The 26,763-nt window shown below is 36.4% G+C and overlaps 1 protein-coding gene and 1 pseudogene across 4 annotated transcripts in view; one reads left to right on the top strand and one right to left on the bottom strand.

Moving 5' to 3' along the window:
- MSL2 (MSL complex subunit 2) overlaps positions 1 to 26,373 on the top strand; it is a 34,902-nt gene extending 8,529 nt beyond the window's left edge. For all 4 annotated transcript variants that reach the window (XM_035704780.2, XM_049099668.1, XM_025448925.3 and 1 more), the window contains one exon: positions 22,486 to 26,373. In XM_035704780.2, coding sequence (XP_035560673.1) covers positions 22,486 to 24,077 — 1,592 coding nt within the window. In that variant the 3' untranslated portion in view covers positions 24,078 to 26,373. The remainder of the gene's footprint in view (positions 1 to 22,485) is intronic.
- Positions 1,343 to 10,282, bottom strand: LOC112661061 (ubiquitin-conjugating enzyme E2 L3-like; annotated as a pseudogene).
- Positions 26,374 to 26,763: the final 390 nt, after the last annotated feature.

Below are 26,763 nucleotides of genomic sequence, written 5' to 3'. Positions count from 1 at the left end.
CTGGTGGCGCAGCGGTTTAGCGCCGCCTGCAGCTTGTGTGTGATCCTGGAGACCCAGGATCGAGTCCCACGTCGGGCTTCCTGCATGGAGCCTGCTTCTCCCTCTGCCTCTCTCTCTCTCTCTCTCTCTCTCTGTGTCTCTATGAATAAATAAAATCTTAAAAAAAATGCAGTACTGTAGAATTAGGAGAAATTGCTTCAGTCTGGTGAGATCTAGGAGTTATGGGGCTTGAGATGGGCCAAGGAGAATGGTATAGTGGACATTTTCAGCAAGGTTGAAGGGAGAGAACAGTTGGCTGCAGAAAACCAAGTTTATGTGTTGTGAAGAGTGCTTATAGGAGATCCCTTACTCTATAAGTTGAGTCTCAGTCTTGTGTGGTGAGCCTTGATGCTGGGCTAAGTGATTTGACATTTATCTGTAGAACTGTGTGTGTGTGTGTGTTTTTCTTTTCCTGAAATATGCTCTGTGGGACATTTAAATCAAAATCACCTAAAGGGCTCATTCAAATTCAAATTCCCAGTTATCATCTCAGACTGACTGAATTGGAATATCTGTGAGCAGGTTCCTGTCATCTGCATTTTATTCCCCCATCTTGATATGGGGCTGGGAGTTTGCAAATCAGAGTTGTAAGCATTTGAGAAACAGCATTGTAAGAAAGTGATTGTGATTGAAATTCTGTTTTCTGTTTTAGGAAAGATTATTTTGGGGGTAGAATGTGGGATTGATTATTAAAATATGGTGAAATTCAATTAGGAAGTATAACAGATATATCCATATTAGAAAGAAACCTGAATAGTGGTGGAAGTGGAAAGGAAACAACCTAAGATAATATGAAGGGAAAATTTTGTCTTTCTTATGGTTATAACATTTTAAATCTCTGAAATATACTGTATTATACTTTGTTATGGTTAGGCATATTTTACCACAAATAGATTAAATGAGGCATTTCCCACTCTTAAATTTTTTTAAAAATTATTTATTTATTTATTTATTTATTTATTTATTTATTTATTTATTTATTTATTTATTTATGATAGTCACACAGAGAGAGAGAGAGAGAGAGGCAGAGACACAGGCAGAGGGAGAAGCAGGCTCCATGCACCAGGAGCCTGACGTACCACTCTTAAATTTACAAACACATTCAGCACATTGCTTTCACATATACCTGATAAAATGTACTGAATTTTATTTATTTTTTATTTTTTTAGAACATCTTAAATTTTTAATCTTTCTTTACAGGTTACTACCCAGACCACTTTTGATTAAGAAAACTATACAAAGTTAGTAACTGCCACAAGCAAACGCCAGGCGGCAGCATGTATCAGTTTTCCACAGAGTCCTGCATTGTGGGGGGGGGGTCTGAATGCGCTGCTTGGGGTCTCTGCTCACGCTCGCTCGCTGGTGGTGGCAGAGTTTAGTCCACAGGTCGCTTCTCCCCGTATTTCTTTGTAAATTCTTCAGCGTTCTTAGAGAATTTTTTACGGTTCTTAAGAGTATTCTTCAGGTAGGTCAGACTGAAGTGGGTGCTCGGGCTGGGGGTTGTTCACCAATGCTATGAGGGACTGGATTACTTGGTTGGTTTTGGTTGCTGGCTTCCAGTTTTCAGCACTAATTACTGGCAGACAGACCTGTCCCTTTTCATCGATGTTCGGGTGATCTTTGTTTTAAATGCGATCTTCGGTGGTTTGAATGGGTACTCTGCTGGAAAGTTGATTTTGATTCTGAAGGCCCCTTTATCACATGGAGGGTTGTCAGGAACAATAAGCCCTTGCCAAGTCAATAAATTAGCTTCATCAACCTGGATGTTACAGAAGTTTTTCCTTCCATATTTGCGGATTTCTTCAAGCTCCTTCAGCCTTCTGCTGGCCGCCATCTTGGAATTGGTGCTGCTGCTTTCTGTACTGAATTTTATTGAAGAACTGACAAAACCTGGGAGTTTAATGAAGATGCTTGGAAAATATTGAAGGAGTCAGAAGTAACTTAGTTACAATCAGAAGCGAAGTCAGTAAGGGTTTTGAGTTTGGAAGGACATGAAGTATTTAGATAGGCTGGTTTGAAGTAATTTGAGGACAGTTCAGTTAAAATATTCTTCAGAGATTTAGCAATTTGGTATTGGATTTTGAGAGCGGTCAAGTGCTTTAGAGAGGTTGCAGGTAAGATTGGAATTAGAGGTGGATCAGGTGTGGGCCTGAGAAGAATGAGACAATGTTGAATAATGTGATGGTCCCTGGGGTTATGAAGAAATACTGGAAATTAGGAAATGATAAACATATACCCTATTTATAATGTTTTTATTTTATGCTCTTCCCTGGAAACTCTGATTTTAAAATAATTTTATATACTATTTGATATAGTAAAACATAACATGTGTTTTGAACCTTGGGGTTGTGGTTTTCATTCTCAGATTAACTGTATAACATCCAGTCCTTTCTTAGTAGTAGTTCTTGTTTTTTTTGTGCATGCATAGCATACCTTCAGTAATTGGCTACTATCTTCTTATATTGGCTTCTCTCAGAGTCTACTTGGCTACTTTTATATATGATTAATTTGAGTTTTTGTGAGTTTTGATGTGCTTTCTGTATTTTAAAAAGTGGTATTTCAAAATCTTATTCTAATTTCTCGTATTTTTCCCTGGGTCCAACAGTGACCTTTGACTTTTTACCATTTAGTTTCTGTTACTATGACTTTCTCTTTTACAGATTTTTTTTGTTGTTGAATTAAAAATTTTTTAAAAAAGATTTTATTTATTTACTAATGAGAGACCCAGAAAGAGAGGCAGAGACATAGGCAGAGAGAGAAGCAGGCTCCAGGTAGGGAGCCCGATGCAGTACTCCATCCTGGGACTCCAAAATCACGCCCTGAGCTGACAGCAGACGCTCAACTGTTGAGCCACCCAGGTGTCCCAGGAAATTTATTTAGATAAATTTTCACCTTTATTGCCATATATCTGGTCATTTTTCTTACCCTTTTCTTGCTCTGACTCAGTTCATAATATTTTAGCAGAATTATTTTCATTTATTGCTTTTCTCTTCCAGAAACTTTTAATCTTTGTAGAGTTAAAACATTTGGTTTTCTCAAGTTGTTTTAATCTAGTTTTCTAGCTAGTGTATTTTGTTTGCTGACTATAGTTGTCTGTCCATTTTCTTTTTTGTTACAACCTGTAGAAAATGTGCATGAAATGCTCTCTGGTCTCAAATTTGGAAATACATTTTCAGGCAAAGTTGAGTAGTTTTGAAATTCTTGATGTAACAGAGGCATACCTAAAGTGGGGATGGGTGGTCCAGTGTATAACCTAAGAACTTTTTTGAACTTCTGTCAGTCATGCTAAATGTTATTCCTTTTGAAGTTTAAATACCGACCTGATGTTCTGAAATTTGGGATTCTGGTCAGATGTAATACAGGAATCTAGGATTAGAAAGGAGCATTCTAATTCAAGCACCCTTGGCTTTCTGAATACCCTCTACAATTAATTGGTTGGTTGGCTGGCCTGTGACTGAACATATTCAGGATATGACATAGGAAGTTCTATCCATCAGAAGCTGGGGTTGTCTCAGGTATCCCTTTATGGCATCATTGAGCTTGCCAGGTCAGTTTTTACATAGGTCTTACAAGGAAGATGTTACTAGGTTATTCTTCATGATGAGAATTTCTAGAGCTTTATGGAGAAAGGATTGCATATCATACAGCCATTTCTTCACATCAAATAATCTTTTTTGTAATAGTCTTGAAAGTTCAAGCATTTTCTGGAAAATTTCTAGGATAGAGAAGCTAATAAGTTAAATTCTACTCTACAAAATAACCATATCATTGACAGCTTTTTAAAAAGTTTTCTTTAAAAAAAAAACAAAAAACAAAAAAACAAAAAAAAAAGTTTTCTTTATAGAAGGTTCTTTGTTCCATTTTGCCCAAGTCTCTGTAATTGCCTCCCACTGAATTTTTTTTTTTTTTTTTTTTTTTTGTGGTGGTTTTCTGGAACAATTCAGGAAGCCTTTGATAAAGTTTTAACCTTCAACTGTTGGAAAGCAGTTTTCATGTCTTTCCTGATAATATAAGCATCACTAAGTTACCTGTGCTGGAAACATCTTGGTATCAGTTTCTTCTAAAAATGTGGACTTTTGTGCCCATGCCCACAACATTTTGGATGTGGTTATCTACTTTCACCATGTGGACAAATTGTTTTGTTTCTTTGTTTCATTTGTAAGATGAAGTTGTTGGACCAGAGCAGATACTTGGTTGTGAATTTGGCTTCCAGACACTTTTTTTTTTGCTTGGTTAAAAATTTAATGTGTTGGTGGTCAGTGTTTTAAAATACGGAGTTCACATAAAAACCCAAATTTTAGGTGCCGCCTGGAAAATTGTAAGACTTGGCAACAGTGGATCTATGTTCCCTGTGGCATGGCATCGCTGGCTGTAGCGGATAGGAGGTTTGTCTTGGGGGTGGAGGTATGTCCTTTCCAGATTACCCTTGGTCCCACATAACCTTTGTCACATTTACTTTTTTTTAAACTTTGCATGCTTGTCTCTGTAGGCATTTGGATCTGTAATCCTTAGAAATGGAGAATTTTGTGAGGTTTCTTGTAACCTAGATACTGTCTTGAGCCATAGCATTCGAACGTTGTTGGGATCTTTAATTGTTTTGTAAAACCTTACCTAGACAGAATCAAGATTGCTTTTATCTATTCAGTCACAACATTCATTGGTTCACAGTATTTCTGGTCAATTAAAACATTTTCACAAGTTGGTTGATGTGTTACCCAAATCTTCTCTATTCTTACTGGTTTTCTATTTTGTCAAGTTTTGAGAAGTGTTGAAATCTCTATATGGATTTGTCAGTTTGTCTTTGGAGTTTTATCAGTTTCTGCTTCATGTGTTTTGAAGCTGTCTTATTAGGTGCCAGTTAAAATAAGTTTAGCTTTTAATGTTCTGCTTTACTAATTCTGTCTTCTGTCACTTCCAGGTTTGCTGTTCATTGATTTTTCTGCTCATTATGGGTCATATTTTCCTGCTTTTTTGCATGCCTAGTAAATTTTGATTCAAAGCCAGATAGCATAAGTTTCACCTTATTAATATTTTACCTTGTTGATGGATATTTTTGAACTGTATTTGTTCTTGGGATGAGGTTAAATTACTTGGATAGAGTTTGATCCTTTTGAGGCTTGTTTTTAAGTTTTTGTTAGGTGGGATTAGTGCTGCCTTTAGGGACTAATTTTTTGATAACTACTAGGGCAGGAACTTTCTGATTACTCTGATTCATCCTTTGTGAGTTCCGAGTTTTCTTACTCTGGTGGGAATAAGTGCTGCTTCTGAGTTATAGGGATTGTTCTCTCTGCTTCTTTCTGGGGGTTCTTTCTCCAGCCTGAGGTAGTTTCCTCTTACACATGTGCTAATTATTACTCTGTGAGAGACCTTGTATGACTCTCAACTATAGAGAATTGAGGGTTACCAGAATGGAGGTTGGTGGGAGCATGGTTAAATAGGTGATGGGGATTAAGGAGGGCACTTGTGATATATGGAAGTGTTGAATCACTCACTATATTGTATACCTGAAACTAGTATTATACTGTATGTTAACTGGAGAGAGAGACAGAGAAACCTATATATCTCTAGTGCTCTTTCCTGGTGCAGCGGTCTCATCTCTAGTACTTTCTGGAGAAGTCAAGCTGTCTTGGCCTCCCAGCTCTGTCTTCTCAACTCAAGGAGATCCCTAGTCTTTGTGTGGGTTTTTCATCCTTGCTTTGTGGCCTGAAAATTTTCCAGGCAGTAAGCTGGGGCTGCTGAGCTTGTTTGTTCCCTCTCTCACTGATAACTGTTCTATGCTGTCTGTTGCCCAGTATCTGAAAACCATTGTTCTGTCTGGTTTTCTAGTTATTTCAGGTAGAAGAGTCAAATCTATTTATTTCATTTTGTCTGGAAAGAGGTTATATTCTAACTCTATGTTGTCACATAGAGCAGCCACTAACTACTGTGACATGTAAATTTTAAATATAGTTGATGCAGTTCTTTACTACTAACCTGCTCAGTAGCTACACTGGGTGATGGTTACCTTACCGGATTTTGCAGATCTAAAACGTTTCCCATGATTGCATTAAAGTTCTACTGAACAGTGCTGTAATAATAAAAGAATATAGATTTGTTTAGAAAGCTGTGGTAACTTTGAAAGGTGCCTTCAGTGTTTTCATCTCAAGTTTTGATTTTAAAACCTTGAGATGAATGGGGTTGTGAACAAATCACTGGAGCTCACTATATTTTTATAGAAGTTTCCTCAGCTCTGTTAGTGAATTGAGTTCAACATGTTCCACAATGTTCATATATTAAAAGGTGATACTTAAGAGAGAAAAAGTGTTTTTTTTTTTTTTTAAGGTTTTATTTATTCATGAGAGACACAGAGAAAGGCAGAGACATAGGCAGAGGGAGAAGTGGCTCCCTGTGGGGAACCCTATGAGGGACTCCATCCTAGGACCCCGGGATCACACCCTGAGCCAAAGGCAGACGCTCAGTAGACGCTCAGTAATTGAGCTACCCAAGTGCTCAAAAGAAAAAGTATTTTAACTTTTTTTTTTCCTTTAAAACAAGGCAGTTTGAGGAGATGTCAGATGAATATTAGACCAAACAGTGGTACCGTAACGAGTTAATGATTCTGTGGAATTATCTGCTGTGAGGATTTTAAATTGTCTTATTTCTTAGGCCTATTATTCTGTTAACTCTTAGTCATATTTTTCTCAGTTCTTTTAATTCTTCCTATGTCCATTTGGCGGGCCATTAGTTAGGGCTGAGAAACATTAAGAAAATTAAGTTGGTTTTGAAATTCTAGGTAAGGAGGAGCATAAAGATATTAATGATTCTAAATATTTGGTTCATGATTTCTGTTAATTCTGAATTGTCTGTGTTCTCATATCCTGCATATAATATAAACAAGGTGTTGGGATCCCTGGGTGGCGCAGCGGTTTAGCACCTGCCTTTGGCCCAGGGCACGATCCTGGAGACCCGGGATCGAATCCCACGTCGGGCTCCCGGTGCATGGAGCCTGCTTCTCCCTCTGCCTATGTGCCTATGTTTCGCCTCTCTCTCTCTCTCTCTCTCTCTCTCTCTCTGTGTGTGACTATCATAAATAAATAAAAGTTAAAAAAAAAAAAACCCAAAAAACACAAGGTGTTGGTAATTCTTCAAAAAGCAATGTTAAAAAGAGAAAATGTAGTAATATGAATTATGGCCTTTTATTTTTAGAGAACAAAGATTACTTACTCTTGCAATGTGTCATTTGAAGTGTTTAGCAAGTACCAATCTGAAGTCCCGGATCCCAGGATCATGCCCTGAGCCAAAGGCAGACACTCAACTGCTGAGCTACCCAGGTGTCCCCCAAAATGCATTTTTAAACATAATTTAAATAAGATAAGATTTAGTTCTTGTTAGTTAGAAGTCAGAAATAGTAGGTTTTATTAAAATGAATTTTATAGTAAAGTCTTTAATAAAATGCTGATTAAATTTTTCTTAAAATTATTTTGTAACATTTCCCACTTAAATGATTAGAAAAAAATAACCAGGAGTTTTTGTTACTGTGAAAGATGGCATCAAGGCAAAAAAGGTGAAAGCTCCTAATTCTGTTTGTGCATCAGAATTACTTGAGAAGATTTTTTAAAAATGTACATTCCTAGGCGGTTTCTCCAGAAATTCTGGAGTATGCCACATGCGTAATTTAATATCAACCCTGGGATGACAGTAGGGCTGTCTTGGAATTCTCCTCGTGTCAGGTTAATAGGTGCACTTTAAGAAAAGAATGTGTGCTGATAAATGTAAGCAATGCCTTAAATTTCTTGACAATATTCAGTTTTAAGACATTAATGTATTTTGGGATGACTCTCCAAGAGAATATGAAGATAAACCTGTTTATGCCTTCTGGTTCAATGGAACACTAGCTTGGGAAATTTGGAACTGAATTTATATTGATGAATTAGATTAATGTTTGGTTCAACTTAATTGTGACTAACTGACCAGCTTGTATTATCTTATTGGTAATAATTTAATAAGAGTCCAGTATTGCTTTGCTAACATATGGAAATAATGGAATATTACAAAAGTGCTCTGTAACCACAAGACACTATAAAAGTCTCCCCTAAGTAATTATTAAGATAAATGACGTCTGATCTTCTCTTTTAATTCTTACTAGAATATGAAATGAGGTATGACTTGAGTTTATGACTGTGTTGTGGTTCTGAGTGGTTATACATCATCCATGTAATAATCTATGGTGTGTTTGGTTTTTTTAGTTTGTAATAGTTGTTGACTGGTGAAGCTTTACCTTGTATAAACTATGACATCACCAAGAGCATCGGGAAGTATTTTTCATAGTTTTAGGTTAACCAAAGACATAAAAGTTAAAGAAACTGAAGTTTAACCACTCAGATGTTTGGTAAACAGCTTGGCTTGGGTAACATTCATACTTTGAAAATTGCAGTGTTTAACTGTTAATTTTCATTTCACAGCAAACTAGTTGTATTCCTTTACCCAAACTGGAAACATAGATTTTGTGTTTTTTCACTCCACCATTTCCCTGGCATGCGTGTTTAGCTGTCACTGGTATCATTGTGGTAGTATTTAGCTACTTAAAATGATGTAATTGATATAATGAATTTTATAATGATTATTTGGTCAAGTGGCCAAGATACTCCACCCTGTATCATCATTTTTAGTGACTTAGGGCATATCTGTCATATTATTTCTTTCCTTATTTTTAATTAAAAATGCCTATTTTTCTGTCATACTAGGGAGCTAATGATGGTCTAGGCATGGTATTTAAATACTGAGAGAACTAATCATTTCTTTGAAACCTTAGTTTGTCATTTGAACCTCTTGATATTTTGAGGCATGTATTTGCTTTTTGGTTTACTACTAAAATAAATGTGTGGAAGCTTAAGGGAACATATTTAAGCAATGTTCAATCAAAAATTTAAAGACCTGGATTAGGAATCCCTACTAAGAGGAAAATGGTCCTGTCTTCTTAGGAGATTTGTTCTCTGATCTCAAAATTATTTCTCTTGGACTTGAGCTCATTATTCTTTATAGTAGCACTCATGCTTATGAATTTTACCTAATGGAAAGATTTTTAAGAGGTTAGGCTTCAACATATGTCTGCAAAAACTAAATTTGGCACAGGTTTTTTTTTGCAAGACTACAAACAGGCTTTATGAAGAACAGTTGTAGTTATCCCAAACAGTTAATTCACTTGTGCTCATTTGCTAAGTTAATAAATATGATCTTTTTGTGGTGGTGTCATTTTTGTTAACTGAATTCAGAGATTATTTTGTTGTATGTATACCTAGGAGATGTCTTGCTCGCTATTGTTTGAAAACATTTTACATCTTAAATTTTGGGGTATAATTTTGGTGCTGTATTTCAAAGATGTAAAAAAGGTCTGAGAATCATTTTTTAAATGGGAGTGGCAGGCCCTAGCACAGTGCTTGGCATATAGCTGGGCCTTAGAAATTATATGCTTAAATGATTGAGGAAAGAGAAATGTTTTAAGTGAAGGTAGCCTAAAAAATTAACTTTTCATTTGGAAAAGGTGGAGAATGGAGATATTTAAGATATTTAGATCAGTGGGTTGAATACAGAAGGATTATTGTTGAGGCCCTATGTCAGACTTTTGACACCGGTAGTATTATGTTCTCCCACTCTATGTGTGCCTTGATACTGCTTTTGGAGACTGAATCTGGGCTGAATTATCTCATCCTCCTCATAGGAATTTAATACATACGTTTTACTTATTTTGTACATCTACGTTATATGTATTCACACATTTAATATATAGAGGGAATCTTCACTTAAAGTTTCTAATGCTGTACATTCTTAGACTGGTATGTAGGCTGAGCTTTTCTGTTGGAATCTCTTTACAGAGAAGATACTACAGTGCTTTGTATAGCATATGTGGTGTTCACTAGGAACATTTAAGATTAACATTAGAAATTGAAGTTGGTGTATAGAGAATCCAAGGGGGGCTCTTGCAGGTCCAGTTTCTGTGCAGTAAGGATTTCCTGACCCTCACCAAACTATTGTTGAGCATCCATCCTTTCCTTTGACTTTTCCCGGCTCCCTTCTCTCACTGTTCATTATTGCCAGTACCCATTCATGTTTCTTCTTTCTCTCAAAAGGTTGAACATTTTATGGTTAATTATTGATTCTGCTGTGGCCCAACTTCAGTGATCATTCTTTTTGATAAAGGAAATTAAAATTAAAATTCTTTTGATAAAGAAGGAAATTAAAATTGTCAATGTGGGGCGTTGGGCGAATGTGGGGCGTTGGGCGGCTCAGTGATTGAGCATCTGTCTCTGGCTCAGGGCATGATCCTAGGGTCCTGGGATTGAGTCCTGCATCATGACTAGGCCTATGTCTCTACCTCTTTCTCTCTCTGTCTCTCATGAATAAATAAATAAAAATCCTAAAATAAAATGGTCTCTGTGGATGCTGTGAATTTAATAGCAGATTAGGGATGGTGCTGGATAAGTAGAAGGAACTCTAGGTTGGGAATCCCGTAGATTCTGCTTCTATTCCTTATTGCCATTAACAAGCTATGTAATCTTAGGAAAGTCAGTCTTGGTTAAAATGGAACAAGTTGATTTCTAAGGTCACTCCGAACTTTAATGTGCTTTTTATGATTCATTCATTGTACATTTATTAGATACTTGCTTACTTGCCGACACCCTTTCTGGCCTTGAGTGAGACTCAGTGAATGGTGACAGTATAATATGGTAAGTGCTATAACAGGAGAATGTGCTAAGTGCTTTTTGAACTAACTGCAGCGTAGGAATTAAGGAAGGCTTCCTCTGGGAGGTCCTATTTGAGTTGATTCTCAGTGTTCTTCAAGGAAGAATTAAAGAATATTCTTCAAGGAAGGGAGAAGGACATTCTAAGGAAGACCAATCACAGAGAAATGAGTAAGTGTTGCATGTTTTGGAATGGCCAGTGGTAGGTGGAGTTTTATGGAATGGAATGTAGTATGGAGAAAGCTTAATGGTATGAATTTTGGATTAGGGGCAGATTCTGAAAGGCCTTATGTGTCATTCCAAAGACTTTGGATTTAAAGGCTGCTTGAAGATGTGTTTTTTTTTTTTTTGGGGGGGGGCAGTTTTTATGGCTTTATGATGGGTTTTGAAAAGAAGAAAGACATCATCAGAGTTGTGTTTTAGAAAGATTACTTGGTGATAGTGTGGACGGTGGACTGATTGAAGCAGGTGAAGTCGAGGTAGGAAGATAAGTTGCAGTATTCAGGGTGAGAAATGATGAGTCAAGTAAGGCAGTAGTCATAGAAATAAAACTTGAAGGGTATACTTGGAAGACTTAGAGGCTATATGCAGTGAGACCCTGGAGACTGGATTTGGAATACTGGTGAAGAGCCTAGATTGTATCAAGCTTATCTGGTTTGATTTCTGGGTGAATAATGTTGTCAGCGTTCAAGAGAATAAGGGAGACAGGAGGAGGACCAGGTTTTTAGGTAGGGGTTTAGGGAAAGTATGTTAATATTTGCTCATGTTAAGTTTGAGTTGTCTGTGGGGTGGGAGGCATGAGATTCCTAATAGGCAGTTAGATATGTGGGTCTGGGCTCAGCAGAGAAGTTTTGAGCTGGAGGTAAAGATTCAGAAGTCACCAGTTTATAAATGGTAATTGAACCAGCTTTATGCACAGATCACACTGGAAGGAATGTGTGGAGCAATTTTTAACTTGGGGTGTCATGTCTTTTTCAAAAAGGTTCGTGATCCCCATGAGATTCTATGCAACAGCTTGTGTCTTTGCATATGTGTATAATCAGATTCTTGAAGGGGTTTGTGAACTAAGATTACTATGGAATACTAGGATGGAGTAAGAAGAAGGATAGACCTTAATACAGAAACATTGGGGAATACTGAAATTAAGGAGAGGACAGAAAAAGAGGATATAAAAGAGGTGTAGGAGACTGTGTTAGGGCACAAGGGAGGAACTTTTTAAGGAAGAATGATCAACTAGGAATGCCCATTGGTTTGGGATTAGCAATTTTTACCTTCTGTTAGAAGACTGAATCTAGGGAAATACTTTAGTATATGAATAACTGGGAGGAAATTGCTGTAGCGAAGGAAGCATTGAAGGTAGAAATGAGAGGGTATGAATGTAGTTAGGTGGGTAACTGAAGAAGGGAGGGTTGTAGCCAGAGGCAGTAGAGGAGGGAAGGTTTATCTTGGAGGAAAGAAGAAAAGGGTATATAAATTGTGTGTGTGTTGGGGGGGATGGGAGGTGGGGAAAGAGAGAATATTTAAATATGTAAAGCCTCTGGTAATTTGAAAACATGAAAATACGAGGGGAAGTGGAAACATGCAAGGCTTTGTTGGATTTTATTTAGTAACAAGAAACTTTCAATATGCAAAACAGAACTCTAATAATACCTATCACCCCAACAATAGCTGTAAAACTTTTGATGTACTCCGTATAAATCTTGCCGTAAAATCTTAGAGTCATCAAATTTTAGAGCTGGAAAGAACCTTACTTAGATGTTTAGTCACTTTATAGCTTTAAGAAATGGAGGGCCAAGTCACTCTTAATGGAACATCATTATTATTTATTACATTTTTTTTACTCAAAATTGATGAGATTTGGACAGTTACAGAAATAACTAATTATCGTGGATGCCATGTCTGCATTACCCAAATCTCCACTTCAGGATTTAAGGACTTCATTCTCTTAATTCCTGGGAGTGTTGCTGGGGCTATCAGACCTCCTTGGGAATTGCCCTTGGCTTGAAGGGAGCCAAGCCAAGCCCAGTCACAACTCCTTTTCGGGAGTAGCCTGTGTCTAAAGACTAGTCCATTAAAGACCTGGATCCCTTGCCCCAACATAGGACATCCCTGAAGCGCCATCCTAGTTCACAGCTTCATTAACAACTTCCAGTGGGATCATCTGAGGCCTTTGTTATGATTGCATCTCAGCCTAACTTGTTCTTCCTCTATTCCTTCCTTTATCTGCTAGTGATAGTCCTGAGTGCCCCAGGTAAATTTACAGGAGACCAGGCTCTCAAGAGTTTGAGTGCTGGGGAACCTGACTTGCAAAACTGATGAACTTTAAAATTTCTTTTGATTTATAGCAGATTTGCTAAACTTAAAAGGATTAGCATCTGCCCATTTTTCATGTTTCTGAGAAATACCCAGGTTGAAAGATAGAATCATGTAATAATATGATAAAAAGAAATTTAATTTTATAGTGCCAAACATAAAAAAGTTCATCATTAGGATATACTTTTGGATAGAACAAAAAGAGGAATGAATACCTTCTTTCATGTTGAACAATCTTGGCATTTAATTAGCTTCCTTCTCTCTATCCCCCACCCCATCATTCATTGTTAATTTCTGCTGTCTTGTTTTTATTGCCTTTTGTAAATTAAAAGTTGACCCCCCATTCAAGGTCAGACTTTGTTTTCATTGATTTTTTTTTTCTTGAGACTATTTAAAATATGGCCACTTTTTTTTGGGGGGGGGTCATGCTGTAGAGAATGGAAACCTATAAAGTATATTTGAAACAAATATGGTTAGACTGAGTCTTTATACAGAAGTCTTGCACTCATAGTTCAGGAAAGTTGTGCCTTGCAGAATCCAAGACTGCATTCCTAAACAAAATATTTGATTTTCTGTCTGCAACATTGGAGAGTGGCTTTCCAAGATGAAGTGTGTCACCTGTCATCATTCAGTCAAACGTTTTGTCATTGCTATAAGTTACCATCCTGTCATGGATCCAAGAGCTTTAGAGCAATGTGATTTGGCTGGTAACAGAATTCTTACTACTTTTAATAAAGCTTCCCTCCCCCTCTTTGTCAATATTTCTTTCTGTATATATGACTATAGACATACTTAAGGTGGTCAGCGAAGTTATCTGGGCCATTTGGAAAGGAATAGCTGATGAAAAGTACGTTACCATATTCAAAAGTGATTGCTTGAGGAAAGGGCTTTATTTACGGTTAGTAATATAAGTGAACCTAGAAAACTTGTTACTTAAGAACTCTACTTTTTTGGAGTATTTTAAGATAACCAGTTTCTTAGGTTTCTTTACTTTAGTAATGATTTTTAGAAATCATCATGGAATATAATTCCATTTTAGCAAGTTAAAGTGTTGCCATTTATTCTTTTCCTCCCTTTGCCTTAGAACTTCAGCAATGAATTTCTGATAGCTTTTTATTTTCTAATTAGTTTTGATATGGATCTATTTGTTGGGAAGCAAATTTAGTTTGTTGTGGAAACATTTAATGAATTAGCATATAAGAATGTATCTTTTATGATATCTGCTTTGTTTTGTGTTGCTGGCATTATCAGCAAAAGCAGAAAACTGCTTCCTGTCTTTTGTAGGATACCACATACTTCACATCTGATGGATTCTGAGAGATTATTATAAAGGTTTATGTTTCGCCCTCTTTCTAGGTATTTTTCCATATATATTATAACTAAGTCTGGTAAAATTTGTGTCTCCTTGTGGATTCCTTGAGTGTTTAATAAGAATGCTTCTTGGAGAAACAGCATGATGGTTTTAATCATTAACCATGGCCTACCTGTGTGCATTTTTTACTTTCTGTTAGTGGTATTTTGGGATGTTGTTCATGCGAGTCTTGGCTGATTTTTCCTGATCCTCAACTGTCATCTCAGATATAAATAAGATTTATGTAAGGTTACTTGCATTATTTGAGGTTATTGATTAGTCCTGTTGTTATAATATTAGCATTTCCAGGAGTGGGAATTCTAGAGAAGGGATGGTGATAAATACAGAATGTTTGGTTCTGATAAATGCTCCTTTTGTGCATATGCCATTTTTCTTAGAATTATAAGATCCATTTTTGTCAAATTCCAAAATTAAGCCATTGAGATAGTTTAATTTCTTAAATCATTTTGCATTTTTAAAGTTGCTTTCATTTTACTGAAATTACTTTCATTGGGATCATTTTTTTCCATATAAACTCTAAAATGATTAATGATTCTACCATTCCTTTGTTGTTGTTCATGTCTAATTTGTTACTTTTTAACCTCTTGGAGATTTGGCACTGTAGGGGATCCCTGGGTGGCGCAGTGGTTTATCGCCTGCCTTTGGCCCAGGGCGCGATCCTGGAGACCCGGGATCGAATCCCACGTCGGGCTCCCAGTGCATGGAGCCTGCTTCTCCCTCTGCCTGTCTCTTTGCCTCTCTCTCTCTCTCTCTCTCTCTCTCTCTCTCTGTGTGACTATCATAAATAAATTAAAATAAAAAAAAAAGAAAAAGATTTGGAATTGTAGGTTTTACTTTATGATCATTATTAGTGCCAGTTCCAGTGTTAACAGGATCATTTTTTGGTCATTAACAAATTTTGCTAAACATTTGAGTCATTATCAGTTTTACTTGTGTCCCCTCTCTCTGCTCTCAACACTTAATTTCCCCCCAGTAATCTGGTGAAAATATTAGTAGAGTGAAATGCTGTCTCAGTTAAAATGGAGAAGCAAAAAGATCTTGCTTCAGACATCAGTAAGTCCTAATTTACTATCTCAAAAAAAATTTTATAGTATGGCCACTTTTACTAATGGTTTTTTTTTTTTTTTTTTTTTTACTAATGGTTTTTTGAAGTGAATGAATTGCCAGTTGCTTTTTAAAAAATTGGGATCGGTTATGTATTTTAGAGTTTGCTAAGACAGTAATGATATTCTTGTTTGCTTTTATGCTAGGGAGAAGTGCGTTTTCCTTGGAGAAGAAGTAAGCTGAGTTGAGACCTAGTTAGTTTGCTTATTTATTTTGGTGCTGTGGGTCTTTCTTAGATTTATTAGGCCGCTCTGTAAATCTTGATGCAGTCGGTGATTCTTAACAGTGGTAGGATAAAATGCGTGGCAGCTAATCCAAGTGCTAGCTTTGGTATGCTAATACTGTAATGATTTGAGTGATCATATAAGTCTGCTTACTAATGGGGAAGTTTTATGGCTTAAGAGCATTTTTATATTCAGAGAAGTATAATTTATAAAATGTGTTCTTGATAGCCAAATTAAAGTCTTTTTCTAATGCTTTAAAAGTTAAAGTTAGATATGGTTTAAAAATTATTTAAATTGTTGGTTTAGATGTGATAATGGAATTGTGGGTTACAGGAGAAAATGTACTTTGTAATGATACATACTGATGTGTATATATATATATAGAGAGAGAGAGGTGAATTAATGATATCTGGGTCTTGTTTGAAATACTTAATAAGAGGTAGATGAAGCAAATATACCATAATCTTGATAACTATTGAATCTTGGGTGATATATATGGAAGGTAATTAAACTTTTCTGATTTTGTCTGTTTGAAAATTTTATTTTGTTTATTTTTCATTTGGATTCAATTAGACAACATGTAGTACATCCCCAGTTGAAGAAAATTTTATTATAATAAAAAGTTTTGGGCAGCCCGGGTGGCTCAGTGGTTTAGTGCCGCCTTCAGCCCAGGGCCTGATCCTGGAGAGACCCGGGATCGAGTTTCCCTGCATGGAGCCTGCTTCTCCCTCTGCCTGTGTCTGCCTCTCTCTCTCTCTCTCATTAATAATAAATAAAATCTTTAAAAAAAAAGTTTCACAAATTTAATATTAAAAAATCTGATATTATCTTAGTTAATTAATTACCAGCAGTTATGTATTCCCAGAGTTGCCATTGTGATAATCTAAAACTAAGGCTTAGTCTCAGATTATGATTGGCTGATTAGGGATGGAAAAAGTTAATAAGAGGGAGAATAGACAAGAAGTTAGTAACTTTTTTAGGTGAGGAGTAAGAATGAATAGTCTTTAGTCTTTTTGGATCAGTATAACATCAATTAATATTGTTTAAGGCGCATAGTATTAAATTCATTTAGTTACAAGACAACTTGTATGGGAAGTAATTTTGTAATTCCTGTGATGCATTGCAGGTTAAGGATTCAAGGCAATGCAGTGAGAAAGTTTTTTTTTTATTACAAACTACATTTTTACTATTTTTATTTTTTAATATTAATAATTAATATTTTTAATATTTTATTTATTAGTGAGCACAGAGGGAGAGGAAGAAGCAAATTCCTTGCTGAACAGAGAGAGCCTCACATGGGGCTCCATCTCAGGACGCTGACATCATTGCCTGAACGGAAGGCAGATGCTCAACTGACTGAGCCACCCAGGCGCCCCTCAAACTATATATTTTTAAAGTCTGAGATATGTGGGGTTTTGTGTTTTTTGTTTTTTGTTTTTGAGAGAAAAAGAGTACACGCGTGTCCGAGGTGGGGGATGACAGAGGGAGAGAAGGAGAATCCCAAGTAGGTTCCATGCCTAGTGTGGAACCCTTTGCCAGGCTTGATCCCACAACCTTGAGGCATGACCCCCACAGAAATCAAGAGCCGTTCGCCCAACCGACTCAGCCACCCAGGTGCCCCAAGATTTGTGGGATTTTTTTTTTGAACAATTTTATTTTTTGTACTTGAATGTGAAACTATATGGAATATGATCTAAGGTAAAATTTAAACTTCTGCCCAGTTTTTATGGGACAGTTTGCCAATGAGTAACACATTTCCCCTTAACTCACATTGCCCATCCATTTTATTTTCTAGGATAAGATGTATTTTTATAATTCTAAAAATGTTATGTAACATTTCTTAATTTTGTAGGGAGGAGTTTCCTTAGGGACATAGATACATGGCTGACACTTAACTAGCTCTAAGAAAGTTTTTACTTTGTTCTTCCTGTCACTGGAGTTGCCTTTGCTGTGAAGTGTAAAGAGAATCCTCTGGGAAACCTTTGAGGGTTCAGATGGTTAGCTGAGTGCATAAAACAAGTTTGCCTATAGGCATCTCTGATGTAGGTTAAAGTTTCAAACGTTTGTGTTGGGGAATGGTTGGGGCAGTCCCAATAGGTAGATGAGGCCAGGTGACGGAAATTCTTTAAGAACTTAATAGTTGCAGAATCATGAATCAGTAAATGAGAGTTTTCATGTGTTTTCTAGTCTCTTTTCAGTTCTCAGTGTTAGGCATACTCTCCTAAAACCTCATAGAGGAATACAAAGATGTGTAAATTTTTTCAGTTGCTCAGTATATTTCAGGGGAAGTTTTGGTTGAAGTGACTGGTGAAAAAAGGTCAGTGACAGAATGAAGGCAGTCCTTATCACTTAGATTATACAATTTGCAAATAATTAGGGATTATAAAATGATGACATTTAAATTACATTGTTTGTTTTATTAGCTCCATTATCCCTGTAAAAAGAAACTTTGCATCTGTGATTGGGTTACTTGGTGTGTAGTTCAGATATAGTTAAATCAAAATAAACACTTGATGCTTGCTCTTTATTTTCCACTTTTCAAACTAATCCGCTGATTCACTGGCATCCTGAAATGGATTTTCCTCCCTCCCTCCCTCCCTTCCTTCCTTTTTTCATTTTCCTTCCCTCCCTTACATCATCCATTGGTTTGAACTTTTCAGATATACTTCATTCCATTGCACTTATTTATACATGCTCAGATTTTCTCATGTTTGTCGAGCAGGAGCCTCTTTAGGTTTGCTCCTGAGTCCCCTTAACACAGTCCTGATCTTTGGTTATTTCCTTGCTTTCCGGTATAACAAGGGAATCAAAACTCATCTTGCCTAATTTATGTCACAGATCTGGAATCAGTTATTTGAGATTCTTTGAACAGGAAATCGTTTTTCAGTACCATTATTTGAGTTCATTGCTACTGGGATTAGTCCCTTGCTTCCAGGCTTTTTCAGTGTGTCGTGCTAGGAAATATGTATATTTAACATGAAAACATGAATTCATCCTGATAAATCCAATTGAAATTCAAGTCTACAGGATTTTTTGCTTAACTTTATCTTACAACTTCTTTGTTCCTACTTAAACACACACACACACACACACACACACACACCCACACACCCACCCCAGATTCTCAAGGACATCTATCCCACAATAGACATCAACACTTTCTTTTTTTTTTTTTTTTTTTATTTATGTATGATAGTCACACAGAGAGAGAGAGAGAGAGAGAGAGAGAGAGGGGCAGAGACATAGGCAGAGGGAGAAGCAGGCTCCATGCAGCGGGAGCCCGATGTGGGATTCGATCCCGGGTCTCCAGGATCACGCCCTGGGCCAAAGGCAGGCGCTAAACCGCTGCGCCACCCAGGGATCCCGACATCAACACTTTCATAGTAACTGTCCACACTACCAATGTGATTACTGGAAAACAAAACAAGGATGCTAGCATTAGTCAATTTTCTATGTTATAAAGTAAGTTTCTGAATTGTGTATACTTGATACACAATTAAAGTTACTTGCTTTTCATTTTTGGGGGCTTCCTTTAAAATTTGTTTGTTATATAATTATGTAAAATATTTACATGGTTTGAAAGTTAAAAGCTAAAAACAAATTAAACCCAGAATAGTCCTTTCCCTTTTCACTTTGTTCAGTCTCTCCTTTTCAATAAGGTTGAAGGTCAATTTTTTTTAACCTTACACTTTATTCTTTTAAGTGCATACATATGTATCTCTGTACATATTCATGTCCCCTACATCCTGCCTTAAATAAAGTCAAGGTACTCAGAATTCCTGTATTAGGTAGAAGGTTAGATTTCATAATTACTGGTGTTTTGTCTTTTTTTTCAATTAATGATAATTACTAGATTAATTACTAGATCAATTAATGATAAGATACTAGAACATTTTTGTCACTGGTAAAATTTCCATTGTGTCCACTTACAGTTAGTCCCTGTTCCTCGTCCCAGCCATAGGCAACCACTAGTTCTGTTTTTCTGTATTTCTAGACATTTTATATAAATGAAATAATCCAATAATGTCCTCTCTTGCATCTGGCTTCTTTCACTTAGCATGCTTTTGAAGTTAATCATATTGTATTGTAGCATGTACCAATAGTTCTTTTAATTGCCAAACAGTATTCCATTTATGAATATACTACATTTTGTTTATCTTCTCACCAGTTGGACATTTGGATTGTTTCCAGTTTTCGTCTATTGTGAATAATGCAGCTATGCATATTTCATATTCATATGGACATATATTTTCATTTCTTTTTGAGGAGGTTACTAAGAGCAAAATTGCTGGTTTGTAGGGTAAATGTATGTTTAACTTTTTAAGAAACTACCAAGCTGTTTTCAAATGTTACTATGCTTTTTATATTCTCACCAGTAACACAGAAGGGTTCCAATTTCTCCACATCTTTCCCAACTGTTGGTATACTGTCATTTTGAATTTATCCATTCTAATAGGTGTGGAGCAGTGGTAAGGTTTTACTTTTCTTCTGATACTGAGCATATTTTCATTTGCATATTAGACATTGATTTTTTTTTTGGTGAAATCTTTATTCAAATCTTTTGCCCACTTTTAAAATTGTCTTTATTGATCTGTAGGAAATGTTTTTAGTATGTCATGTTATAAGCCCTTTATCAGATAAATGATTTACAAATTTTTTTCTCAGTCTGTGGATTATCTTTTCATTTTAATGATGTTTTATGAAGCACACATTTTTAGTTTTGTGAAATCAATTTTACAACTTTTTTCCTTTCACAGATTGTGCATTGATGTCACATCTAAACTTTGCCCAACCCAAAGTCATGGTTTTCTTCTGTGTTTTTCTTTTAGAGTTTAGGTCTTATATTTGGGTGTCTGTGATCCATTTTGAGTTAATATTTGTGCATGTTGTGAGGTAAGGATCTAATTAGTAGTAGGTTGGTTGTTTTTTTTTGCATTTGGATATCAAATTGTCCCACATGATGTGTGGAAAATACTCTTCCTGTTGAATTATCTGGGCACTCTTGTCACACTAATCAGCTGAACATAAATGTGAGAATTTCTTTATGGACCTCTGTTCTGTTCCACTGATTTATATGCTTATCCTTTTGCCATTACCACATTGCTTTGAGTACTATAGCTTTAAAAATGATTTTGAAATTTGACAATGTAAGGCCCTCCAACTTTGCTTTTAAAAAACTGTCCTGGCTATACTAGGTCCTCTGATTCCATAAGAATTTTAGAATTAATCTATCAGTTTCTTTAAAAAGCCACCTGGGATTCTCATAAGGATTACATTGAATTTATAGATCAGCTTGGGGTAAAGTGTCATCTTGTTTGTGGCCTTTCTGTTTAATCTGGCCTTATGCAACCTTAGCCTAGTAAGAACTGAGCTATTGCCTTCTCCAGCTGGCTAGCCTCTGAGAGGTCACCTTCAACGATCATGTTTCTGGGGCTCTGTATCATCCTCTGCACTAAATGGTCCTCACAGGGTAACACTGATGGTGCTGGGTGGTAGGGGAGAACTGGGCAGCCCCAAACTAGAACACCATAGATTCTCACCATCGTTACCTGAAATTGAGCAGTTTTTCAAACATAAATGCTTCTCAAATGTTTTTATGTGAAACATTGTGAAATGACTCGTTTTGTCAAAAATTTTCAGGTTTATAGTTGCTTTTAAGGGAGGGTTTGCTAATTTCACTTGGCTGTAGCGTGAAGTATCTTCTTTCCCATGCCTGAGTCTTAATTACATAATTTTGTATGAGAAACAGGTGCTACTTTGAGTTTATTACTAACTATTTGTCCTGAATTGGGAACCAAGAACAGTTGCTTCTTTGTGGAGGAGGTTGGGAATAGAGACTGGATCTGGTTGCTTTCTCAATTTCCTGGTACATAATCTACACAAGTCATTTATAATTTGGGAGACCACTTTCACTTTTACATGATATTGCTGTACTTAGGATACTTGGGGTTTATGACTAGGGTCATTGTATATTTTGTCAGAAGAATTTAAATCTGGTAGTATGCCTTTTTTTTTCCTTTTGTGTGTTCAAATATAATTCTTTTTTGTCATTGCATTGATTTTCTGTAGGAGAATTGGAGTTTAATGTATTACTCCCCTTTTTTTCTTTTGATAAATGAATATAGCTCTTTTATCATAATTACATTTCAGTCTTAGTATTACGATAAGTGTGGATCTAATAAAATGGCTTGAAATTATACTTTTTTTGGTGAAGATGCCTTTGTACTGATTGATATCCTTAAACTATGTTTAAGGAGAGTAGGGACTAAGTGTCTCTTGCTCATATCTTTTTTTCCAGTGTTTAATAAAAAACAGTATGATTTTCTCAGTGCAATATAGCATTACTGTGCTGTGTTAGGTTGAGTTTCCAAGGGTTTTAAGCCAAGTTTGTGCTTTTGGTGACTGATCTTCAACTCTTTATAGCCTTTGGAGAAGAGGATAAGAAAGTGGACCAGAACGTACTGTTTGGGAGAGAAACACAGAATCAAGGAAGATTCTGGTTTGAGATAAAAGAATGGGGAATATGGCATGGAAGTGAAGTGCACTATTGAGTATTTTTCCATTTCCTGTAAGATATGTTTTTTGTTATCTGGTCTGGTGAGTTTAACCCATCTCAATTTTACACAGATTACTTAAAATCTCATCTTAACTTCAGTATATGAAATCATAAATTTATTTTACTAAAATCTTTGCTTTCCTCCTTTTTTCCTCTTAGGACATTTGCTACAAGATCCTATTGCACCCACCAACTCCACCTGCCAACATTATGTCTGCAAACCTTGTAAAGGCAAGAAAATGATGATGAAACCTTCATGTAGCTGGTGCAAAGACTATGAGCAATTTGAGGAAAACAAGCAGTTAAGCATCCTAGTGAACTGCTACAAAAAACTATGCGAATATATAACACAGACTACATTGGCACGGGATATAATAGAAGCAGTCGACTGTTCTTCTGATATTTTGGCTTTGCTTAATGATGGATCATTGTTTTGTGAGGAGACAGAAAAACCCTCAGATTCATCCTTTACTTTGTGTTTAACACATTCCCCTTTACCTTCAACCTCAGAACCCACAGCTGATCCTCAAGCTAGTTTATCTCCAATATCTGAAAGCACCCTCAGCATTGCTATTGGCAGTTCTGTTATCAATGGTTTGCCTACTTACAATGGGCTCTCAATAGATAGATTTGGTATAAATATTCCTTCACCAGAACATTCAAACACAATTGATGTATGTAACACTGTTGACATAAAAACTGAGGATCTGTCTGATAGCTTGCCACCTGTCTGTGACACAGTAGCCACTGACTTATGCTCCACAGGCATTGATATCTGCAGTTTCAGTGAAGATATAAAACCTGGTGACTCTCTCTTACTGAGTGTTGAGGAAGTGCTCCGCAGCTTAGAAACCGTTTCAAATACAGAGGTTTGTTGCCCTAATTTGCAACCTAACTTGGAAACCACTGTATCCAATGGACCTTTTCTGCAGCTTTCTTCCCAGTCTCTTAGCCATAATGTGTTTATGTCCACCAGTCCTGCACTTCATGGGTTATCATGTACAGCAGCAACTCCGAAAGTAGCAAAATTGAATAGAAAACGATCCAGATCAGAAAGTGACAGTGAGAAAGTTCAGCCACTTCCAATTTCTACCATTATCCGAGGCCCAACGTTGGGGGCATCTGCCCCTGTGACGGTGAAACGGGAGAGCAAAATTTCTCTTCAACCTATTGCAACTGTTCCCAATGGAGGCACAACACCCAAAATCAGCAAAACTGTACTTTTATCTACTAAAAGCATGAAAAAGAGTCATGAACACGGATCCAAGAAATCTCACTCAAAAACCAAGCCAGGTATTCTTAAAAAAGACAAAACAGTAAAGGAAAAGATTCCTAGTCACCATTTTATGCCAGGAAGTCCTACCAAGACTGTGTATAAAAAACCCCAGGAAAAGAAAGGGTGTAAATGTGGGCGTGCTACTCAAAATCCAAGTGTTCTTACATGCCGCGGCCAACGCTGCCCTTGCTACTCTAACCGCAAAGCCTGCTTAGATTGTATATGTCGTGGCTGCCAAAACTCCTATATGGCCAATGGGGAGAAGAAGCTGGAGGCATTTGCTGTGCCAGAAAAGGCCTTGGAGCAGACCAGGCTCACTTTGGGCATTAACGTGACTAGCATTGCTGTGCGCAATGCTAGTACCAGCACCAGTGTAATTAATGTCACAGGGTCCCCAGTTACAACGTTTTTAGCTGCCAGTACACACGATGATAAAAGTTTGGATGAAGCTATAGACATGAGATTCGACTGTTAAATCAGTGGGTCTTTAAACCTACCTCTGGTAGGGAAATAGCTACAGTTTTACGGCAGCTATGGTTTTGTTGGTTTAACTTGCCGGAGCTCCTGCATATAGATCACTTGTATCAAGTGTTTTCATTGCTAAGTTATATGTGTTAGTGTCGGGGAAATAGTTTGCAGATAATGGAGGAGTAACCCTACAACTATATGTCCTTAGTTCTTACAGAACCTCATAGTTTGAGAACAAATGCTGATGCAACTGATTTATACAAAATGAACTTTGGCAAGGAAAATAACATTAACCTCATTGTTTATGGTCATGCTTTGTGCATAATCAAAGTTTATGATTAAATGTAAGGAAGTGGTATCTAGTCAGTCCATAAAGATTGTGCTAATTTTTTGTGAAAAAGTAGCCGTTAGTTCAGGAGACTCAGTGCTGCCTTCAGATGCCATTGATGCTTCTCCTGTTGAAAAGCTGATGTGTCCAGCTCAACCTTTGTGCTGACATAATACCATTTCTGATCATGAAAATTGGCTACTGGTGTATGTAGCAGTTCTTAAATCAGCAGTATTATGATGAAAGAAAATTTGCCCCTCATTAGAATGTTGAAATCTGTATTTTAAAAAGTGAACAAACTGAAATTCTGTCAAGACTGCAGATATTTAGCTTTTTATGCTATAAAACTCTTCTGACTTTGAGTAATAACTTTTATAGTTATGTCTGACTCATTTCTAGGGAAAAGAATTTGAAGTCCTTCACTTTTAGCAATGTTATAATTAATAAATGAAGTGGAGAAGAGCAGTCTTATTCTGAAGGTAATTGAATTTAGACTGTAGGATGCGACAGAATTTTAAAAATTATAAAAATTTTTATTTAGAAATTGGGATTTATTTAAAATAATTTTGAAATAATGCCCCCAAACCTCTCCAGATTTATGCATTATATTTATTGCTATTGGCCACTTCTTTGATTTTTTTTTTTTTTGTTTCCTCTAATAGTTTCACAGACTTTATTTTTGAATATGCTCCTTTTCTCTTTTTTGGGGTGCTATTCTTTATGAAGGCTTCTTTATAGAGGCCAAATAAAAATGCGTTTTTATGAAGCCTGTGCATTTAGGTAGATTTGAAGCTAGGAGGATTTTCTTTAGAATGCTCTTTTGCATGTAAAGCACAAACTGTTTCAGTTTAAATGCCTGTCTTCCCTTTAATTTTTATGGGGAAGACAAGTGAGTCACAAACATTCTGTTGAAGGGAAATCTAGTCAGTTGCTTGAAAGAGCACAGCCCAAATAAAACAAGGACTGACTAGGTTGTAAAGAAATGACCTTATGATTTAAAAGAAGAATTGCTGCTTTGACAGTGCTTATTTAAAGAAAAATACTGCTGGAAAATTTCCAATTTCTACTACGTTCACCGTCTCTCATGAGATCTGACATATGTTGAAGTTATGTTTTGATTTGGCACACAGCATGTTCAATGATGGTTACTCACCTAGTACAAGACACGGAGAAGAAACCTTGGACACAGAGCAGATGACACCTCCTTCTGTTTTGTAGTGTATCCTGGTGTCATTTTCTGTGAATGTGGTCAGGTAGAATTGTTTCTGTTGTTGTTGGGCGCCCTTTTTTTTTTTTTTTTTTTTTTTTTTTTGTCTCTTGGTGGGGTGGGGGTGGGCTAAAGCCATAGGAAGAAAAATGTGATGTATGTGTCCAGTATGTACTATTTTGTTTTTGTTTTGCAAGAAGAGTTGAACTATTTTTGATAACAAGAGTAAATGGTGGAAAATGCTTCTTAGTTGTCTTGTCTTTATTTGCTTTCCAAGATTTGGAATTTTATTTAATTCCTCTAAGTGTTAGCAGTGTCTTATGAAACATGTATTTGCCTAAAGTTTGTAACAGTTTTGTGTTGAACCCAGATGCCCTGCTATATATAAACTTGTAAAATCTGTTCTTTATTCACTAATGATCACTGCAAAGATGACTAGAAATGAGACTGTACACATGGATGATTAGGATATATTTTGCAAATCTCCCAAATTTTCCTAATATTATGATCTTAAAATTCAGAGTACTTTATTGCTTCCCAAGTTTGATAATTTTAGTTTTGTGTTTTTTTGATGCATGGGAGCTTGGCAATATAGACGAAGCGGAAATCGTTAGTATGTGAGGGCCTTGATTGTTATGTAATATTGCCAATGATGAATTCAGGTTGTTTTTAGCACAATTTTCTCTTTTTTATGCTGGTATTCTCACTGCCACATTTTTGGAAACCTGTATTACACCTTAAATCTATCAATAAATGTTAGTTTTCTAATTCTATGTTGTAGAATACTGAGGAGTCTGGGATAGTATGCTCTGAATGGCCTATATTATATACATTTGGGGGAGAATAGTGCCTTGAGTTTTGCATTGTTTTTCTTTATACCATGAGTTACTTAGGAATGCTGACCAATGGCTGATTAGGGATGAGGAAGAAATTATTACTGTAGTAACTGGATTTACTTTATCAGGGTTTGAAACCATCAAAACAATAACAGCTTTTAATATGTACATCTTCAGTTGTTCTTTGAATCTTTGTTAACATACACAAATGATAGAAGTGTTAGAACTGGCAATTTATCTTTTTGGTTAGATTCATTAAGTCTGCATTTCTGTGCAGAACTATAATGTGGTTCTGGGATAAAGAATTCGTTTTATTTTACTG

This window comes from Canis lupus, chromosome 23, assembly GCF_003254725.2.
Source record: "Canis lupus dingo isolate Sandy chromosome 23, ASM325472v2, whole genome shotgun sequence".
Classification (NCBI taxonomy): domain Eukaryota; kingdom Metazoa; phylum Chordata; class Mammalia; order Carnivora; family Canidae; genus Canis; species Canis lupus.
Note: the sequence above shows the minus strand (reverse complement) of the source record. Positions and strands in the feature narration are given on the sequence as shown.